This window comes from Myotis brandtii, unplaced genomic scaffold (genome assembly GCF_000412655.1).
Source record: "Myotis brandtii unplaced genomic scaffold, ASM41265v1 scaffold422, whole genome shotgun sequence".
Lineage (NCBI taxonomy): Eukaryota > Metazoa > Chordata > Mammalia > Chiroptera > Vespertilionidae > Myotis > Myotis brandtii.
Genome location: NW_005366171.1, coordinates 48,730 through 68,462, shown reverse-complemented (window position 1 = coordinate 68,462; position 19,733 = coordinate 48,730). Strand labels below are relative to the sequence as shown.

The window sequence follows — 19,733 nt, the reverse complement described above, 5'->3', positions numbered from 1 at the left end:
AAAAGCCATTATAAACATTCATGTGGAAATTTTTAAGTGAGCATATATTGTCCATTCACTTGGATAAATACCTCAGAATGGACTTGCTCAGTTGTATGGTAAGTGTATGTTTAAGATGATTGAAATTGCCAAACTTTTCCATAGTGACTGAACCATTTTCTTTCCCAATTTCATTCTCATTTTGCATTTTATTAAGCTGTAAGAAATAGTCTCTTTAAATTCTGGTTCAAAATAAATGAAGTATTGCCTGAAGCCTTAAGTTTCAAGTCTTCACAATTAGCATTTCAATAAAAAAGAGGAGTTTTGGTAAATGAGCAAGATCATTTATGTAAGTAATGAAGGAGGTGCAATTCCAGACAAAATGTCATGTAGGGACATACACGCACACATGCTTAGAGTTGGACGCTAAAAATATTAATGACAATCAAATCCTATCTAGTTAGCAATGCTGAAAGTATACTTATAAAATTGTTTAAAATATTTTTGAGATATGTGGATCATAAAGATTTATTGTATCTCCTATGGAATGTACCAAGAACTTTATGCTCTTTGGTCATTAGAGGCAATGCTATTAAGATTCACATTTGTTATGTTATAAAATATATAAACCATTTTCTTTTTCAGATAGATGAGTCATAACCCTTTGTTTTGTTTCTTCTTCATTTGTTCATGTCAAAGTATAATTTTCAAAAGCTAAAAATATGATGCATAGAAATATAAAATGATATATTTATTAACTTCATAAGATAAGAAAGCTGATTCAAAAAGCATTTGAGAAATAAGAATTTATATATTTCATCAGAAAATTTATTTTTAAATGCTAGAAATAAGACCATCAGGTTGAAAAAAAAAGAAAGATCATCAGGTTAAATGCAAAACTGGTTGAGGTTCTAGAGGACAATTAATTGCAAACCTTGTGGTTAATGGTTTATATTTCTTACTATTGAGAAATAATTTGCAGTTCTACAAGATACAGGGCCACACACTAACAGGTGACTTCAAAAGTCTGCAGCTTTGATTAAGAGTAAGCAGCAAGGCCAAATAACGGTACATCTCCTAGAAAATTACAAAACCATGGGTGTGCCCACCAAATTCTGTTCCCATTTATTGCTGAGTGGCAGACACAAAGATGCACTGCCCAGCTCCTCCTTTAAGGAAGCACTTGCAACCAGTTCATGGGGATGTAGTCAACAGACAACTTCCAACTCTTAGAGTGTGTCTTAGCTGCAGAGAGCATCTCCCCTGGGTCATTCAGTATCCCATGACCACACTAGGTCAGTGGTTGGCAAACTGTGGCTCAGCAAACCGCGTCTCGCAAGCCACATGCAGCTCTTTGGCTCCTTCAGTGTGGCTCTTCCACAAAATACCGACTTCTACGCATGGGCCACAAAGTTTCAATCGCACTGTATGTGTGCGCCCAAACGTGGTATTTTGTGGAAGAGCCACACTGAAGGGGCCAAAGAGCCGCATGTGGCTCGCAAGCCACGGTTTGCTGACCACAGCACTAGGTGATGACATTGTAAAAATTCAGCCTGGTGCATTATAAAAATTCTGACTGACAATTCTCCCTCTAGAGTGTTCCACCAAGTTGGCCAAGCTTTGCTGAGCTTATATTGCAATGTTTAATTTTCTATATGCCCAATCCTGTTTCCTCCCCCTTATTTGACAGATATTAATTCTTAATAAACATCTCATACACACCGCAAATCCCATCTCAGTGTGTGCTTCTGGAGAATCAACTTGTGACAAGCTATGTTTCAATATGACTGGTCTGGATTGTGTCACTCAAAAGATCCAGCAAAACTGATGATTACGCCCTGGCCAGTGTGGCTCAGTTGGTTGGAGCTTTGACCCATGCACCCAAAGGTCAATTCCCTGTCAGGGCACATGCCCAAGTTGTGGGTTTGATCCCCTGTCAGGGTGTGAACAGAAGGCAATCAATCAGTTTCTCTCTCACATCGAGGTTTCTGTCTTGCCCTCTCTCTTCCTCTCTTTCTCAAATCAGTTAAACAAACAAACAAAAAACTGGTGGTTATGATAGAAAACTTATTGAGAGCTTACTATGTTACAGGCAATTTTTAAGCACTTTATATATATAAACTCTTAATCCTCACAACAACTCTATAAGTTAGGTACTACTTTTAACCACATTTTACAGATGAAAATTTGAGTAAGAAAGAGTTAAAAAGTAGCTCATCAACATTTTAGTTAGTAAGTGGTAGAGCTGGAAATAAAATCCAGGTAGTCTGGCTCCAAAATCATGACCATACTCTAGTGTTTGTTTTAATCCTAACATAGAAGTTTGCACCAAAAGTTCAAACTGGTAGGTAGACTTAACAGTTTTACTCAGTAGTAATTAAGATAGAAATAACAAGATTGGTACTGTTGTGGAGGCAAGGACCTTCTTGTTTGGGAGTAGTAAGATAAAAAGAGAAAACCAGGATTATATATTGATTTTTACCTTGATCAAGTGTGAAAATAATCATGCTGTCTTTTTATAACAAGAGAAATTGTGGGAAGAACAAATTTTAGGGGGATGGATCAAGCATTCCATTTTGGATTAAATGGGAAATGCTTAAGGCATCAAGGCAAAGAGGTTACATCAGCAGCTAGCTAAATGAGTTTGGGCTTCAGAAGAGGTCACATCACTCGGAGTGAATGTAGATGGAATTTAAACCCATGAAATGACCTTACCACAGCCGAGAGTGTTGAGTCAGAAGAAAGGAGTCTTGCAATGAAGCCACGAGGCCCTTCAATATTTTCGATGTCATGTTGAAGAGGAACAGTGGGCTAAGTGCAGCCTGAGTCCAGTGGGGAAATTGGAAAAAGAAGGTGGTTCAAGGAGAGAGTGGTCAATTGTGTCATATGTGGCTGAAAGTTTGAGCAGGATAAAGACCGAGAAGCGGTACTGAATTTGCAACGTGAATATTGTTGCTCATTTTCACAAGCACAACTGTGGTGCAGGTGGAGTGAGCAGGGCTGGAGTGAGCAGGAAGCCTGATTACATGGGCATGTGTCATGATGGTAGAAAATGGTATGGAAGCTATGGGTATAGACAATTTGCTCTGAGAAATGTCTACCAGGAGAGGAAATGTGGTTTGGGGAATGGTTCTTTAAGAATGGAGATACCAGCCCTAACTAGTTTGGCTCAGTGGATAGAGTGTTGGCCTGTGGAGTGAAGGGTCTCGGGTTCGGTTCTGGTCAAGGGCATGTACCTTGGTTGTGGGCACATCCCCAGTGGGGGTTGTGCAGGATGCAGCTGGTCAATGTTTCTCTCTCATCGATGTTTCTAACTCTCTATCCCTCTCCCTTCCTCTCTGTAAAAAATCAATAAAACATATTTTTTAAAAAAGAATGGAGATACCAGAGCATGTCTGTAACCTATAGCAAATGTTCCAGTAGACAGGAGAAGCTGGTAATTCAAGACCATTTTCTTTGAACAGTAAGAGAGCTAGGTATTAAGAACACTAGTAGAGGGTTTGGCCTCTGATGGGGACTTTTAAAAAATAAAAAATTATGTGCAAATATACTAGTAAATTGGTAGTGGAAGTTGAGGAAGTCCTATATGACTCCAAATTAGTCTATGAGTTAAACACAATCACAATAAATACACCAATGGGATTTGTTTTGTCCACTTAGCAGATGATTCAAAAGTCCATCAGAAAAAATAAGCAGATGATAAAAGTTAAGAAGTTGGTGAGAAAAAAGGGGAGAGAAGAGCCCTACTAGACTGCTGGAACTAGAGAACTAGCCGAGAAATACTCCCCATTTCTATAGTTATAAGAACATAGTATATAGTCAAGCAATTGTAAAAATAACAATAATAAATAATATAGAAGGATTATTAAGGATTCTAATAGGAAAATCAGCTATTTGGAAACACAACTTAAAGTCTTAACAGATATATATTATACCATAATAATTTGCAGGGAGATTAGCAAGTTATCTTTAAACACTTATTTAAAATTAAATATCACTTATTGCTAAATGACTAAGCAAATCTAAAATAAATATATGTAGATATTTTCTGAACTAGAATGGGAATTATAAGGGTAGAATTTCCTGAAAGATACAAAGGAAAAGATGGATAGATGTAACTACATAAATATGGAAACACTTCCCTAGCCAACAAATCCTATCACATAGCTAATAATAACTGAAAATAAATGTTGCTACATATATAACTGTCAAATTATGTCTCTTGTCTATGAGAGCTACAAAAAAATCATTAGGATCAGAAAAAATAAGTAATATAAATGAAAACATCTGTTATATTTTATTAATACATTAATAAATTAGCAAAGAGAGTTCATAAGATTAGTCAGCACTAGAAAGAGTATAGTGAGGCAGGAACACCATACATTAAGTGTTTTTAACTTTGTGGTAAGTAATTTGGCTCTTTGTGACAAAAATTTTTTTTTAATCTTTTTTTAAAAATTGATTTCAGAGAGGAAAGGAGAGGGAGAGAGAGATAGAAACATCAATGATGAGAGAGAATCATTGATCGGCTGCCTCCTGCACGCCCCCTACTGGGGATTGAGCCTGCAACCCAGGCATGTGCCCTTGACTGGAATCGAACCTGGGACCTTTCAGTCTGCAGGCCAATGCTCTATCCACTGAACCAAACCAGCTAGAGCTTGTGACAATAATTTTTTTTTAAATATATTTTTATTGATTTCAGAGGGGAAGGGAAAGGGAGAGAGAGATAGAAACATCAATGATGAGAGAGAATCATTGATCAGCTGCCTCCTGCATGCCCCACACTGGGGACCAAGCCTGCAACCCAAGCATGTGCCCTTGACTGGAATCAAACCTGGGACCCTTCAGTCTGCAGGCTGACTCTCTACCCACTGAACCAAACCAGCTAGGGCTGTGACAAGAATTTTAAATAGTTTCTTTGCCTGTGAGTTAAACACAATCACAATCAGCAATTTCAGTTCTAGAAATCTGACCTAATATAAAATCAAACACTCATATAAGAAAATTGAGGGGGTACTAAGTTTAATAAATGCCTAAATATAGTACAGAGAACTCATGTAATGACATATCATGCAGTCATTTAAAATTGTTCTTTCCTTCCAGTTATAAAATAATTAAATCATGGGGCTATAATGGACAGCAAGGTGACTATAGTTAGTAATAATGTGTTATATATTTGGAGTTGTTAAGAAAGTCAATCTTAAGTTCTTATCACAAGAAAAAAATTGTAAATATGTATGGTGATAGATACTGATTAGACTTACTGTGGTGATCATTTTGTAATATATACAAATATAGAATCATTATGTTGAAACTAATACAATGTTACTAGAGGCCCGGTGCATGAAATTTGTACACTTGGGGGGGGGCGGAATCCTCAGCCTGGCTTGTGCCCTCTCGCAGTCCGGGAGCCCTCGGGGGATGTCCGACTGACGGCTTAGGCCTGCTCTTGGGGACATCCTTAGCACTGCCAGAGGCAGGAGAGGCTCCCGCCACTGCTGCTGCATTTACCAGCTGTGAGCCCGACTTCTGGCTGAGCAGTGCTCCCTCTGTGGGAGCACACTGACCACCACAGGACAGCTCCTGAGTTGAGCATCTGCCCCTGGTGGTCAGTGCTCATTATAGCGACTGGTTGTTCCACCATGCGGTCAATTTGTGTATTAGCCTGTTATTATATAGGATATGTCAATTATACCTCAACTTTAAAAATTAAGTTATTTTTAACTATTTAGTATTTATTCATATAATAGTCAGCATGTTTTAAGCATTATTTGCCAGGCTCTCATCTATGCACTTGACATTTATTATCTTACTCAGCTATCCTAAAAACATCATGACATCATCAAGAGTCCTATTATTATCACTACTTTTAAGATGAGCAACTAAGGCACAAAGTTCAGTCTAACATCCAAAGACACACAGATGATAAAGGGGAAGCAGAGATTCACACTCAGCACTCTGGACCCCCCACCCCCACCCCCGCCCCACCACTGACTCCCTAACCCAAAACTATAGTGGTTCCTCTTAACAAAGAAAAAGGTTCACCAGATTTTAAATAATAAAAAAGCAAGACTTTAATCAATATGTACATAAAAATTCTGTAAAATACATATTACCCCTCCCCCCCACACACAAAAAAAGGAAAGGAAAACTTTACAGGTGATTTTTGCTTCTGTCTAAATTTCTGAATTTTCTTAGTTTTGATAATGAGCTTGTTTTAATTTTATAGAATAGCTTTAACTTATACATAATGGTTTAGCTTTATCGTTTAAGCAATTAAGATGACTTCTGTCGAGAAAAGAGTATTTTGAGATTTAATAGAGCTCTATCCTAACAATGATTCCTACTATGTAAGCCAGGATATTTTGGAGCTTCTGAACAGATTTAAGTTCCAAGCTTTTGTTCTAAATTTTCCAACACCAGTAAATCAAATGGTAAAATAAACCACATTTAAGTTAACTAAAAAGTGGTTTACATATCTGACTCCTCCATTCTTGTGGATACAGATCTATACATATACTCACCTCAAGAATATAAAATTCTCTTTAAATTTAATGTTTAGGTTTAAGCAGTATACAAATGCACCAGTTAGCCTTTTTCACTATTTCAACATAAATATTACCTATATTTCTATATTTATGTATTCAATATGAATTTCTACTTAAATCTGGAGTATAAATCTATTATTCTCTCTAAGTAATTGCTAAAACAACCGTTTACCTAGTAACCAAGAAGCCCATTGTATCTTCTGAGTATACTTCTCTTTATTGGTTGTCCTAGAATCTAATTCAAAGGAAAGCAGTCCTCTGCCAGAGGCTAAAGCAAACAGCAGTTAGCATCAAAAAGAGAGGTTGGAAGGCCAATGGACTTTGACATTCAGCACGGCTGAATATCAATACAAGTTTTGCTCCTACTGTGATTGCAATGGCTTGAGGCAATTTCCTGACCTGATAATCCTTACATTGTTTACCAAACTTTACCTTTGATCTGCCTGTATGCATTGCTAAAGGGCAAATGTATATTCAGAGTGAATAAAAAGCAGATGGGATCCAGTCTCAGTGTGCCTCTTCAGGAAAAGAGATTTCCACAAGGCCCCTCATGCCTTCCAAATTCATATTTCTTGTATAGCATTTTCACTTGTGCATCGGCCCCTCCTTCAGATCCTAAACCGAGAAGTTCAGGTCACAGCAGTTCTCCTCTGATGTTAACAGGCTATTGGAGTTTAGGCAGCCTAAAACTATTACTGCTTGTCACTGCTACATGACACTGAATTTAAAACGTAGTTCCCTGTCATAAACATGGTAATTATGCCAGAAAAAAAGTTCTACTACAGAGGGAGTCTAGGATATCCATTCCATGCTTTTCTTCTTTTATTCCTTGTACAACATGGGCTTCCAAGGTCAGGGTACATATCCCATCTGAGTGCAGTTTAAGTTTATATACTGACCAGCTACACAGTAGAATGGAAATGAAAAATATTTTAAATATTTGTATCATCTCACACAGAGTATCATATAAAGACTAGCTGTGTATAAAATTTTGATTTGGAGAAGGAAAGTTAGAGAGACAAGCCATGATCCCTCCCTAGAAGGTGGGGTGTGTCCGCAGCATATATTTTCCCATGAACCTTCTCAAGGCCCCCATGACTTCCTTATTCCTCAGGCTGTAGATGAGGGGGTTCAGGGCTGGAGTGACAATTGTGTAGAAAACAGAGATGATGTTGTCCTGCTTGGGGCTGTGCAGGGAACTGGGCAAGACATACATGAACGTGGCAGCTCCATAGAACATCCCGACCACAGTCAGGTGGGAAGAACAGGTGACTAGGGCTTTCTGCCTCCCCTCATTTGAGGGCATGTGGAGCACAGTGAATAGGATTAGTGTGTAGGAGGCAACAATGACAGAAAGAGGGAGCAAAAGGAAAGTCACACCTGTCACATACACCATGAGCTCATATATGGAGGTGTCTGCACAGGCCAACTTCAGCAGAGGAGGAATCTCACAAAGCAGATGACTTATTTTCCGGGACATGCAGAAGGGGAAGTGCATGGTATACAAGGTATGCCCTAGAGCATTCAGGGATGCAAGGACCCAGGATGTGGCCACCATGAGCCAGCAGACTCTTGTACTCATGAGGACCATGTAGTTCAGAGGATGACAAATGGCCACATACCTGTCATAGGCCATGAAGGCCAGTAGGAGGTCCTCTGCACCACCTAGAGTCAGTGCCAGAAACATCTGAAGGGCACAGCCCCCAAAGGAGATGGTGTTTTCACTGCGAAGGAAATCCACTAGGGCCTTGGGGGTGACAACAGACGTGAAGAGGAGGTCCATGAGTGAGAGCTGCCCAAGCAGGAGGTACATGGGCACGTGGAGCCGGGTGTCCATTGTGATGACCAGGAGCAGCAGGCCGTTGCTGGTCAGAGCCAACATGTACAGAATTGTGATTATGGCACAGAGCAGCTCAGGAGACTCACTGTCCTTCAGAATCCCCATCAATATGAAGCCACTTCCCAGGGTGGAGTTCCCATGCTCCATTCTCTTCAGTTGCCTAGAACCAAATGGATTCTCAGTGAAACCCTTTCTCAGGGAGTTCACCCTCGTTATCTATTGTCTCCTGTCACTATGGGGTGGCCAACAGGAATCCCATGAGGTGGTACCTCTTCCTCTTTGTACCTATGTTTGCTTTATGACTTCTGACTTTTTGAATCTTTTTTTTTTTTAATATATCTTATTGATTTTTTACAGAGAGGAAGGGAGATAGAAACATCGATGAGAGAGAAACATCGATCAGTTGCCTCCTGCACATCTCCTACTGGGGATGTGCCCACAACCCAGGTACATGCCCTTGACCAGAATCGAACCTGGGACCTTTCAGTCCACAGGCCGACGTTCTATCCACTGAGCCAAACCGGTTTTGGCAACTTTTTGAATCTTATTGTTATGGTAAAGCATGTTGCTAATAGCTAATCATTAAGAATTCCCTTTAAATAAGATATCCAAAAGCATGAGCTCAGACAAGCATTCTTTGTAGGTAGATAAAAATATATCTGTCTTCATAATAAAGAAATATAGTGGGCATTGGTTTAAAATCTAGCTGGTTCTCTGCTTAAAATATACTTGGATTCCAATTCAGTGTTGAAGTTTTCTTATAATAGAGCTCTATGACATCTCCTCACATGTGACATCTACCTTGCAGATGTGACATCTGCCTTCACTTTCCAGTCTCACTGTCATTGACAGCTTCCTGAACAGGGGCCTCTCATTTCTTGGAAAACTTGCTCTCTTGTGTTCTTGAACTGTGCTCACATCTTCAGTGAGCACACTGCTACCCTTCTGGAGGGAAAAAGAAATCAGGTTGGTATAGATTTTGGAAGGAAATCTGCAGAAAAAGTACAAAAGGTGTTTGCTTCTTTGCAGATAGTAACAAGATATTTCCTCAGGACGAATCAAGGGAAAATGTAATAGATGCTATTTGCAAAGGTGTGGCAAGGTGTTTGTGTTTAGGGCATCTGATAGAAGAGGAGAGTGATAAAAGAGGAGACTTTATAGAGAAGGCCCCAAACCTTCCCATCACCTGAGAGTAAAAGCAAGACACTGATCAGGAAAATCAGATTCCTCTATTTTACAAATCTGACGAAATGATGAAGGATGCTGGTCCTGCTGTACCCTGAACCATATGATAGTACTCGTGGGAGGGATTAAAGGGGAGAGAAAATGGAGTGAGTGGGGTCTGTGGGATAGTGTTCACTTAGCTTGCTCTTTATGATTATAGATCTTTCACAGTTGCATGAAGGACTTAGGAGTCACTCTAAAAGAGAAGAGAAGAATTCATGACCAAATTCTTCATTTTTTTCTTGTATCATCTGCTTTTAATCTTCTTATCTTCTATTATGTCATCATCCTGATCATCTTAGAGTTGGGACCTTTTTAAGGGATAGGATGATAAAATCCTGAAATAAGCCTCATCTGATGTACCTTTTTTCATCCATTCCAAAAATATTTACAAAGGACCTATAATGTATCAGGTATCATAACTGTGAAAAACAGTTATTTAAGCACCAACACACATCCACTGGTGATGATTAATATGTGAAGGAAAAGAAAACATACTCTGAGTCCATATAAGTGAGGTTTCAGGAAAAGATTCTCTGAGAAGTGACATATAAACTACAGGCTGAATAGGAGATTGTTAAGAAAGAAAGGGTCAGGGTGTAATAGAGAAAGGGAATAACATTGTAAAGGCCAGGACACTGAATCATAATTCAAGAATATCCCGCCTGCTCTTTTGCTACAATAAATTCTGGGCAAGAAGCCAGCCAGAAAAACACCCTCTGTAAAACTGTCCTTTCATTCCTTGGGGTCTGAGATCTTTCCTTTGCATCACAAAGCCAAAACGGTAGGTTTAACCTAAGAAATATTGGTTGGACTACTTTCTTTGCCTATTGACATCAACAAAAAGACAAATTCGAAGATAAGTGCTAGCACTGTTCTTAGTAAATATTTGCCTTGAAATACTTTTGCTTTTGTTTAATTAAAAAGATAAATGGATAGAGTAATAAAGGGAAGAAAATAATTAGGTGGGCACATTTATCCTGATTTCTGCACCTGGAGTGTAGACAGAGTTTTAAAGAGCAGAAAAAAAGGGCTTAGGTGCCGTGGTGATCCTTAGGACTCTGGGTTCTACCTTTCTGCCTTCCTCCCCTTGAATCTGACTCCTGCTCTCTCTCTCTCCTTTCCTGTTCTCTGGCTCCTCTCCTTTAGGGACACCTAAAAATAAAGGCCAAAGGACACACACTGGGTCTACAGAGGAAGAGCTCCCTGGAAAATTGCTGGTGGTGGGAGCCTCAGATCAGGAAAGTCAGCAGGGACTAAGGTTAACAGATGGGGTACTGTCATAGGAAGTGGTCAGACCCAGCCAATTAACAAGACGGAGCTAAGAATTGGTAAGCATATTTTTATGTTATTTTTTCTGTATCATTGCTCAGTATGTTTTTAAAATTTTATTATTTCAATTGGCTTTTTTCCCCCTGTGACTTTGGACTTTAGTGTCACACAGACATATAGGGAAGAGGCACTTTAACTGATTCTAAATGATTTTTTTTTTTTTTTTAGGGCACTATTAGAGGCCAGGATAATTCAGGTCCAAAGGTAAGTACTGAGACTTTTACCAGGACACATAGGAACCCAGGTCTGATCAGTGGAACAGATGGATTGTGGATGTACCCACATGGACAGGGTGCCTAGAGTGTAGAAGGGAGTGGGTGAGCTATACACCCTGAGGGTCTAGAAAGTCTGAGAAGCAAAGCAGTGGGGTTTATCAAGACTTCCAGACTCCACATAATTTCATTGGAACAGAGACAGAGTCCTTACCTGAGAGGAGCAAGGGCTCAGCTGCCAGACCACACCTACTGCCCTGTGATTTACTTGAGGGATGAAGATGTTTATAAAAGTCAGAGAAAGAGGAGGTGGTTTTTCTGGCAGAGTGGAGTGTAGGTGTGCATATGGCTGCGTCTGAGATCAGAGGTCAGCAATTAATTCCTTCAGTTACTGGTATGACACATTCTCTCGCAGGGTAGAGATGGATGCAGACAGGAAGCTGAAAACCTAGAGCAGCTTCCTGGGGAAGCCAGGAGTGGAATCGTTGCAGACTTATCTCATCTACTCTCTCTGTGTGAAAGCCTCACAGCCTTGGCGTGGTTCTGGTTGAGTTCTGACTCGAGGTTCTCAGATTTTCATGTTCCCATTCTGGTGGGGTCCATGATCAAAGATGAACACAGCAGAGATTTGGTAAAAAGGGCATGGGGAGGAGCTGCCCAAAGGAGGCCCTCTGGTGCCCAGTTTCACTGTCCCTCGGGCAACAGTGAGCTAGGACCCTGTCTTGGGGGAGCTATTTGGTCTCATCCCCTCAGCGGACATAACCTTCCCTGGAAATGCTGCTCTAGGAAACAAGATTTTAATGAATTCCCTGGGCAAGTCTCCTGGCCTCCCATGCCTGCAAACTTCACCCATTAAATGAACTCTGAGGCCCGAGGGCTTGTTTTATCCCATATGAATTTGCTAAGGCTGTTTCCAAAACCCTAACTTTATATTCAGACCCAAGAATTGAGGCCCACCCTCCTGGCTAGCCCTCTGTCCAAATTATAAAGTATGTCTATGGGTTCTGTAAATGCTGCCACTCCCCATATCACTCTTTGTGCCTCTAGACTTGGCTATTACCAGCTAGAGGAAACTGAACTCTTCAGTGTGTCTATATCAGATCTTCCTTCATTGACCTTTAATTAGCATCAAAGCAGTGACATATTAAACCTTCTATGCTTTTAGGTTAGTTGTTTCTCTTTCCTACTCCCTCTCATGCAGGTGCATGAATGTGTTGTAGGTCCCTGCTCTGTGTCCAGTGGGCTCAGCTGCTTTGGGCTCTGGGATGATGACACCACACTGCCTCTACCCATCACTGCTTTAGTCAAGCCATTCTCATCTCGCCCCAATATTTTGCCAGGTGGTCCTCATTCTTTAGTCTCTCTTTAATCATGCATTTTGCCAGTGAATGCAGAAACTGCTGCTGGAGTTGCATCTTTTTTCTTTCAACTTTAAGAAAATTAAAAATAAATTTTTATTTTCTGACTAGAGGCCCAGTGTGGGATCAGGCCAAACCAGCAGTTGGACATCTCTCTCACAATCCGGGACCACTGGCTCCTAACTGCTTGCCTGCCTGCCTGCCTGATCGCCCCTAACCACATCTGCCTGCCTGCCTGATCACCTCAACTGCTCCCCTGCTGGTCTGATCACCCCTAACTGCCTCTGCCTTGGCCCCCACACCCAGGACCCAGGCTTCCCTCCCTCTGGCCGGCCACAGGCACCTGGGACCCGGGCCGGCTTCACCCGGGACCCGGGCCGGCTTCACCCGGGGCCGGCCACAGCTGCAGGTGCCTGGGACTCTGGGCAGCTTCACTGGGGCCTGGCTTTTTCAGGAAGGACGTCCAGAAGGTCGTCCGGGAGACGTCTGGTCTAATTAGCATAGATTATAGACATCCTTTTATTAGTATAGATTATAGAAAGAAAACTCAAGAAAATTATTGCACAAGTACAATAAAAGATATAAAAATACAAGATCTTTTTTGTTTTCTCACTATGAAAGGAACATATTCCAAAGAAAGTTTTACACATGTAAAATGTAAGAGCAGCACTATTCACAATAGAGTAAAAACTGGAAACCACACTTATGTCCATCAACAGTGGAGTGGATAAATATTCACAGAAAGAAACTTTCTCCAGCAATCAAAACAAAGCAATCAGAAGGACATACAACAAAAAGGATAACTCAGCAATCTAATATTAAGTGAAAAAAGAGAGTCCTAAGATTACATATCATGATACTCCTTTCGAACATTTAAAAACTCAAATAAAAATAAAAGTTTTAGGACTACTTGTGGATTTAATACAGCTATATAATAGAGACAAAAAGAGAATGCTGGACATGAGATTTGAGATAACACTACAATGAAAGGAGACACAGAGAAGGACTGGTGGTGATCTAATGTTTAGATGAAAGACATTGTGAAGGCCCTGGCTTTCATTTTGGGTGGTGAATTTATGATAATGATGAATTAAATCCCTACTTACAATCCTGTTTTCTACTTCATGATAAAATAAAGGTCACAGGTGATTAAATTCATCAGATGCATACTTTGTTCACCTCTTCATTACTTTATATTGGAACTATCTTTACTCCTTGGTCATTTATTTCAGAGGAATTAGAGTGCCTTCTCCACTTTAGTGTTGATTTTAATTATTACTGAGATTCTTCCTCACCTTCACTGCCTGCTCTATCTGCTTCTCCATTTATACGTTCTTCTTGTATCATGAGTTCTCTCAATCTTCTGATGTAGCTTCCAAATATGGTCAAGATTTTCCTGTTCAAAAAAAACAATTCTTGGGCTTTTAAAAAATGTTTTCAGACTATTTCTCTAAATGCCTCATATTTTTACCCAAAATTGTTGAAAAGCATTTCTAATAACTAGGTCTACTTCTACTTTGAATTGCTTAGTCATTACTTGTGAAGTAACACTTAATACCTGCTATATCAGAAAACCCAGAAATTATAGTAGCACAATCCAATAAAATAGTAGCTGTCCTTACCTTCTCTCCTCTAAGGCATGGTGAGTTTACTTAACTAAGAGGGCATTTCCCTTGGGGAAGAACTGCAGAAAGAGACCATAAGATAACAGAAGGGTATAAACATCCCCTGAGGAGAGAACATGGCTTTCTCTTATCCCAGAGGTAATGAAACCTATTGAAGTTTCACTCACTTTTTAGCTGATTAAAACCGGTATCACCATCTCCTACTCCATCTCAACTGATTAGCTTTTCACCAGGCTCACCAATGCCCTAATAACAAATTCAATGATGATTGAATAAATATTCAATATTAATTCAACCATTCTTATTTAAGCTTCTGAATTATTAAAAAATCATTTGAATCTTATATTAGTTAGGACTAGTGGGGAGGGGGATTTAAATATCATCTTATATTATTGCTTATTGATTTTATAAATCAGGATTTTTTTTATTCCCAAGAGAAATTGACTGAATTGTAGTTAAAAATTAAAGAACAAAATTACTGTCTCAAATTCAATATCTCTTCTTTTTTTTTTTTTTGCCAAATAATCTACTTTCAGTCCTCAGCCTTATTCTTTTAAAAAATATTTTTATTGATTTCAGAGAGGAAGGGAGAGAGATGGAAACATCAATGATGAGAGAGAATCATCGATCAGCTGCCTCCTGCATGCCCCCACTGGGGATCAAACCATGACCTCTTAGTTCATAGGTCTATGCTCAACCACTGAGCCACATTGGCCAGGAAATCCTCAGCCTTTTTGACTATTCTTTCACACTTGTTACTAGTGAATACTCCTTATTTCTTCAATCTTTTGTATTTTTATGACACACCACTATGGCCAGACTTCCTTGATAGACCTTGGATAGTCCTTTATTAACTATCATTTCATCTTAATTTAATTGTAGGTTTAAAATTGGCTTTAATCAAGATGTTTCCAAATGAGTAAACAAAGTAATTCCAGAGATAAGTCCTATAAGCACAATAAAACACAGTAATGGAGATAATGACTGTAAAGAGTATTGCCAAAGACTGGATGTTTGGAAAAGGCCTCTGGAAAGCTGACAATTGTGTTGGGAATGAGCTCACACTGTTGAGGATGAGTCAGGTGTGCCAAGAATGACTGGCAAGCATTTCAGACAAAGTGAACAGCAGAGTTCTAATGACTTGGATGTGAAGATGTGCTTTACATTTTTGAGGAAGAGAAAGAAAGTCATTGTGGCTGGAATATAATGACTAAAGATCTCCCAGGTATTTTAATACAATGGACTCAGTGTATGTTAATTAAGAAATTACAGAGATTAAAGTGTAAGATAGTTAAATAATATAGTCAATAAGACTCCCTTCAGTCTTCAAATTTAAAAATAAGATAAAAAATTTCATTCAGATACTGAACATCACAGATTTGATAGCTTCTAACAGAATATCTAGGACACAAATCCTCTGAAGAACTGAGATTCTGTGATTATATAAATTGCCAAGATTACTTTTCCATTCAGTCATTGTCTCTCAGAATGAAGCTCCTCATGGGAAAGCAGGATCCAGTCATTCTCAATTCTGCCTACAGGACAAACTGGTTAATCTTGTACTTAAAACCTCTTAAGAATACAATACAAATTAGATAATCTTATGATAAGACCATGCATAACTTGTTTTCAAACTGTGTTTTCTACCACACACTCTCAGCCACCCATCTCTGTGCTTTGTGTGATAGTCTTCTTTAGGCATTTTCTCTGGCCCATTGCTGCTTGTTGAATTCATACATCCCACTAAAACATTAAGTCTCATTTCAAAAGTCACTTTCATAAAATATTCCAAGTCTTCCAGTAAGCTATTGCCTTTGCTTTTGATCCATACAATATTTTTTCTTTTACCTTAAAATATTTCTTCTTTATTTCCCTTTAACAATAATTATCTGTTTGTGTTATATCAGCGGTTCTCAACCTGTGGGTCGCAACCCCTTTGGCAGTCGAACGACCCTTTCACAGGGGTCGCCTAAGACCATCCTGCACATCAGATATTTACATTGTGATTCATAACAGTAGCAACATTACAGTTATGAAGTAAAAACGAAAATAATTTTGTGGTTGGGTCACAACATGAGGAACTGTATTTAAAGGGCCAGAAGGTTGAGAACTACTGTGTTATATTGTTAGTGGGTTGGAAGTTCTTTTAAGGAAAGCATTAATTTTTACTCATATTGTGAGGTTCTGGGTGTTAGGTCGGAGAGAGCCCAGGATGGGATACATGCAGACATGTGATGAGACAATGGACTTCCCCTGGAATTTCTCACAGATCAACGTGCCAGACACAGATACCAGCTTCTTCTCCCTTAATCCACATACCCCCACACAGATACGGACTTCTTTCTGAATACCCCGCCCATCCCCTGTGGCAGAGAATTCCTTAGTTGAATGCCTGATGATCCCTGCGGCAGAGAATACCTCAGCTCATGTCCCCGCCCCTCACCTAACCGCAGTATAAAAAAAGCGCCCCCCTCCCTGTTGGCGTGAATCCATGGGCCCTGTCCTTTTAATCCACATACCCCCACACAGATACGGACTTCTTTCTGAATACCCCGCCCATCCCCTGTGGCAGAGAATTCCTTAGTTGAATGCCTGATGATCCCTGTGGCAGAGAATACCTCAGCTCATGTCCCCGCCCCTCACCTAACCGCAGTATAAAAAAAGCGCCCCCCTCCCTGTTGGCGTGAATCCACGGTCCCTGTCCTTGGGGTACGTGGGTCTCCCGGGGACGCAGAATAAACTTTCCTTCCTTCCTTCCTTTTCTGATTAACTCTCTTTATTTCCTTCACTGCCTCCTGAGCCACCTAACCTAACACTGGGCACAGTGTTTGCAGCACAGTGTTTGCACAGAGTAGTTATTTAATGAATATTTGTGGAGGAAAAAATCAATTGAAGCAAATAAAGCAAGAGAAGGGAAGGATGCGGATAATAGGACTATTCTTATCAATCACAATGTTCCAAGTACTAAAGAAAAATGTCAGAAATTACTGCCTCTGAAGGTGAACTATTTTCCAGACAGTTTCCTGAGAGTGGCCTTTACGTCCTTGTTCCTCAGGCTGCAAATGATGGGGTTCAACACTGAAGTCATAATTGAATAGAACACAGGGATGACCTTATTCATTCATTGCTTTGGAAGTGGGTCTAATGTAGGTAAATATTCCAGAGTCATAGTAGAGAACCACAACAGAGAAATGGGAATCACAGGAAGAGAACACCTAGACTGCATCCTAATCACAGTGAAGATTATATGCCAATTGGAGACCAGGATGAGGGAGACAGGTGCTAAGAGGATAATCGCCCCCCTTGACAGGAGGGCCATCTCAGCATTGTCCGTGTCTATTGAAGCCAGCATCAAGAATGCAGGAGATTCACACAAATAATGATGAATTACATTCTGTCTCTGGTAGGGGAGATGCAGTGTAAACGCACTGTCTACTGAACATACAAATGCCCCACTGATCCAGGACACTGTGGCCATCCAGACACAAATCCTCCGAGTCATGATAGTGGAGTAGTGCAGGGGCTTGCAGACTTAGGTCACAGGACATAACCGCCAGAAGTGCACAGTCTGTACACCCTGCTAGGAGGAAGACAGTTATTTGTAGTGAGCACCCAGCAAAGGAAGTGGTTTTCATTTTACAAGAAAGTCGACCAGCATCTGGGGAGCAATGCTTGTAGAAAAACAGAGGTCAGCAAAGGGCAAGTTTTTAAGGAGAAAGTACATGGCGGTATGAAGTTGAGATTCAGTTTCAATAAGGATTATTATGAGTAGGTTTCCAAATATGCAGAGAAGGTAAATGATCAAGAAAACATAAAAAAGTAAAATCTGGATCTTTGGGTCCTGTGAAAGTCTCAGCAAGACAAATTCAGCCACAGAAGTTTGGTTTCCTTCTCCCATTGATGTTTATTCCTGTTTACCTGTCATCAGAAAGAGAACAGATCCATTCTTAATGTTTGATTTCACATGGTCTATAAACAAGTACAATGTTAACAAGTGCACTTTGTTGAAATGTTGGTTTTCAGCTCCTTCTTACTCGGTACCAGTCAGCATTAGGATGCATACTGTTGTTTCCACCAGTTTACATAGTTGTTAAGCACATTTCCCTCGCTTGATCTACTTGGTAGTCTGAGTTTCGCATTGAATATGGCTTTTCATCTAATCCTTATATCTATATCATCTATATCTATATCTGTATCTATCTATATCACCTAGATATATCTCTTTCTCTCTGTATATATATTGTTATGAAGATAAATTAAGGAAATTGTCTTTAGTTCAATTTTGTTTTTTCTTCTTGAGAAATACTTTGTATTTTATCTGGATTAGCAGTCTGAGAATGAAGTGAACTTGTTTAGTCAATAAAAATCACTTTTGATGTAGTCGCGGTTGGTGGGCAATAACTGAGCCAACATGCTGTGCAATCTGCTGGCTCTTCCTCAGATTTCCCAGAGGACTATAAGTACTGCTTCATGCAGGCAGTTTGAAAATAAAGTTCCAGAGAAACAAAAGCTATTTCAGGACAATGGAATTCCAGTGCATCTAAAACAGTGGTTCTCAACCTTCTGGCCCTTTAAATACAGTTCCTCATGTTGTGACCCAACCACAAAATTATTTTCGTTGCTACTTCATAACTGTAAATTTGCTACCGTTATGAATCGTAATGTAAATATCTGATATGCAGGATGGTCTTAGGCAACCCCTGTGAAAGGGTCGTTCGACCGCCAAAGGGGTCGCGACCCACAGATTGAGAACCGCTGATCTAAAGGGTAGAGTAACTGATGCCCTCTTGTATAGAGCTACCATGATTCTTACAGTTGGTGGAACAATTTATGCCATATATCAGCTGGCTATGGCTTCAGTTCCCAAGAAGCAGGGTTGACGTCAGTTATCCTCCCAGCAATCAGCTGGTTCAATTTCATTCAGCTCTCTATGGACCAGTAAGCTGACAATAACTGAGTTCTTCTTTGGGATCAATATTTATTGACTTGTACTAACTGCCACCAATAGAGCAGTCTTTACCATGAAAAAAAAAGTCACTTTTGCTTTTATATTTCAAAATAAAAAACAGAGGTCAGTGAAAAATTTGTCCATAATAGAGTAGGAGGTTCAAATATGGTTTGGGAGATCAAACAGATACATTTTTGTTATTAGTCCTTGCTTTTGTCCATAGTGTTTTTATAAAGAAGCTTCTCAAATATCAATACAAACAGGGTAAAAGAAGAAAAGAGAAATTTATACCCGTGCACCATAATCCTGGCCCTTGTACAAACATTTCATATGACAAAGGAAAAGTAGCTTGAAAACTGTAATATTTAGAAACATAACATAATGAGACTTTAGTGCCTTGTTCCAGTGAAAGACGCCAGGACCAAGCAGGAGCTTGAACGTGTGGATTGGATATTAGCAGATTTTACAGCGCATGACTCACAATCTCAGCTCACCTCTGAGCCCAGCTTCAGCTGTGGCGGACAGTTCTGACTCGACTCACCAGGCACCACTGATATTTTTCCTCAAGGACCACCAGTCTGGCTTTCTTTCTGCCCAGGGTGTTGGAAGCATGGGTTGCCCCAGAGGCAACCTTTAACCAGTGGGCAATGGGAGTTGATGAATAAAT

The 19,733-nt window shown here is 39.9% G+C and overlaps 1 protein-coding gene and 1 pseudogene across 1 annotated transcript; both read right to left on the bottom strand.

The window, feature by feature from the left end:
* Positions 1-7,549: 7,549 nt before the first annotated feature.
* Positions 7,550-8,598, bottom strand: LOC102257634 (olfactory receptor 2AG2). Its single transcript, XM_005873922.2, has one exon. The coding sequence runs from the start codon at positions 8,512-8,514 to the stop codon at positions 7,564-7,566; it is 951 nt and encodes a 316-aa protein (XP_005873984.1). The 5' UTR covers positions 8,515-8,598; the 3' UTR covers positions 7,550-7,563.
* An 8,316-nt stretch (positions 8,599-16,914) lies between these two features.
* LOC102251523 lies at positions 16,915-18,020 on the bottom strand (annotated as a pseudogene).
* Positions 18,021-19,733: the final 1,713 nt, after the last annotated feature.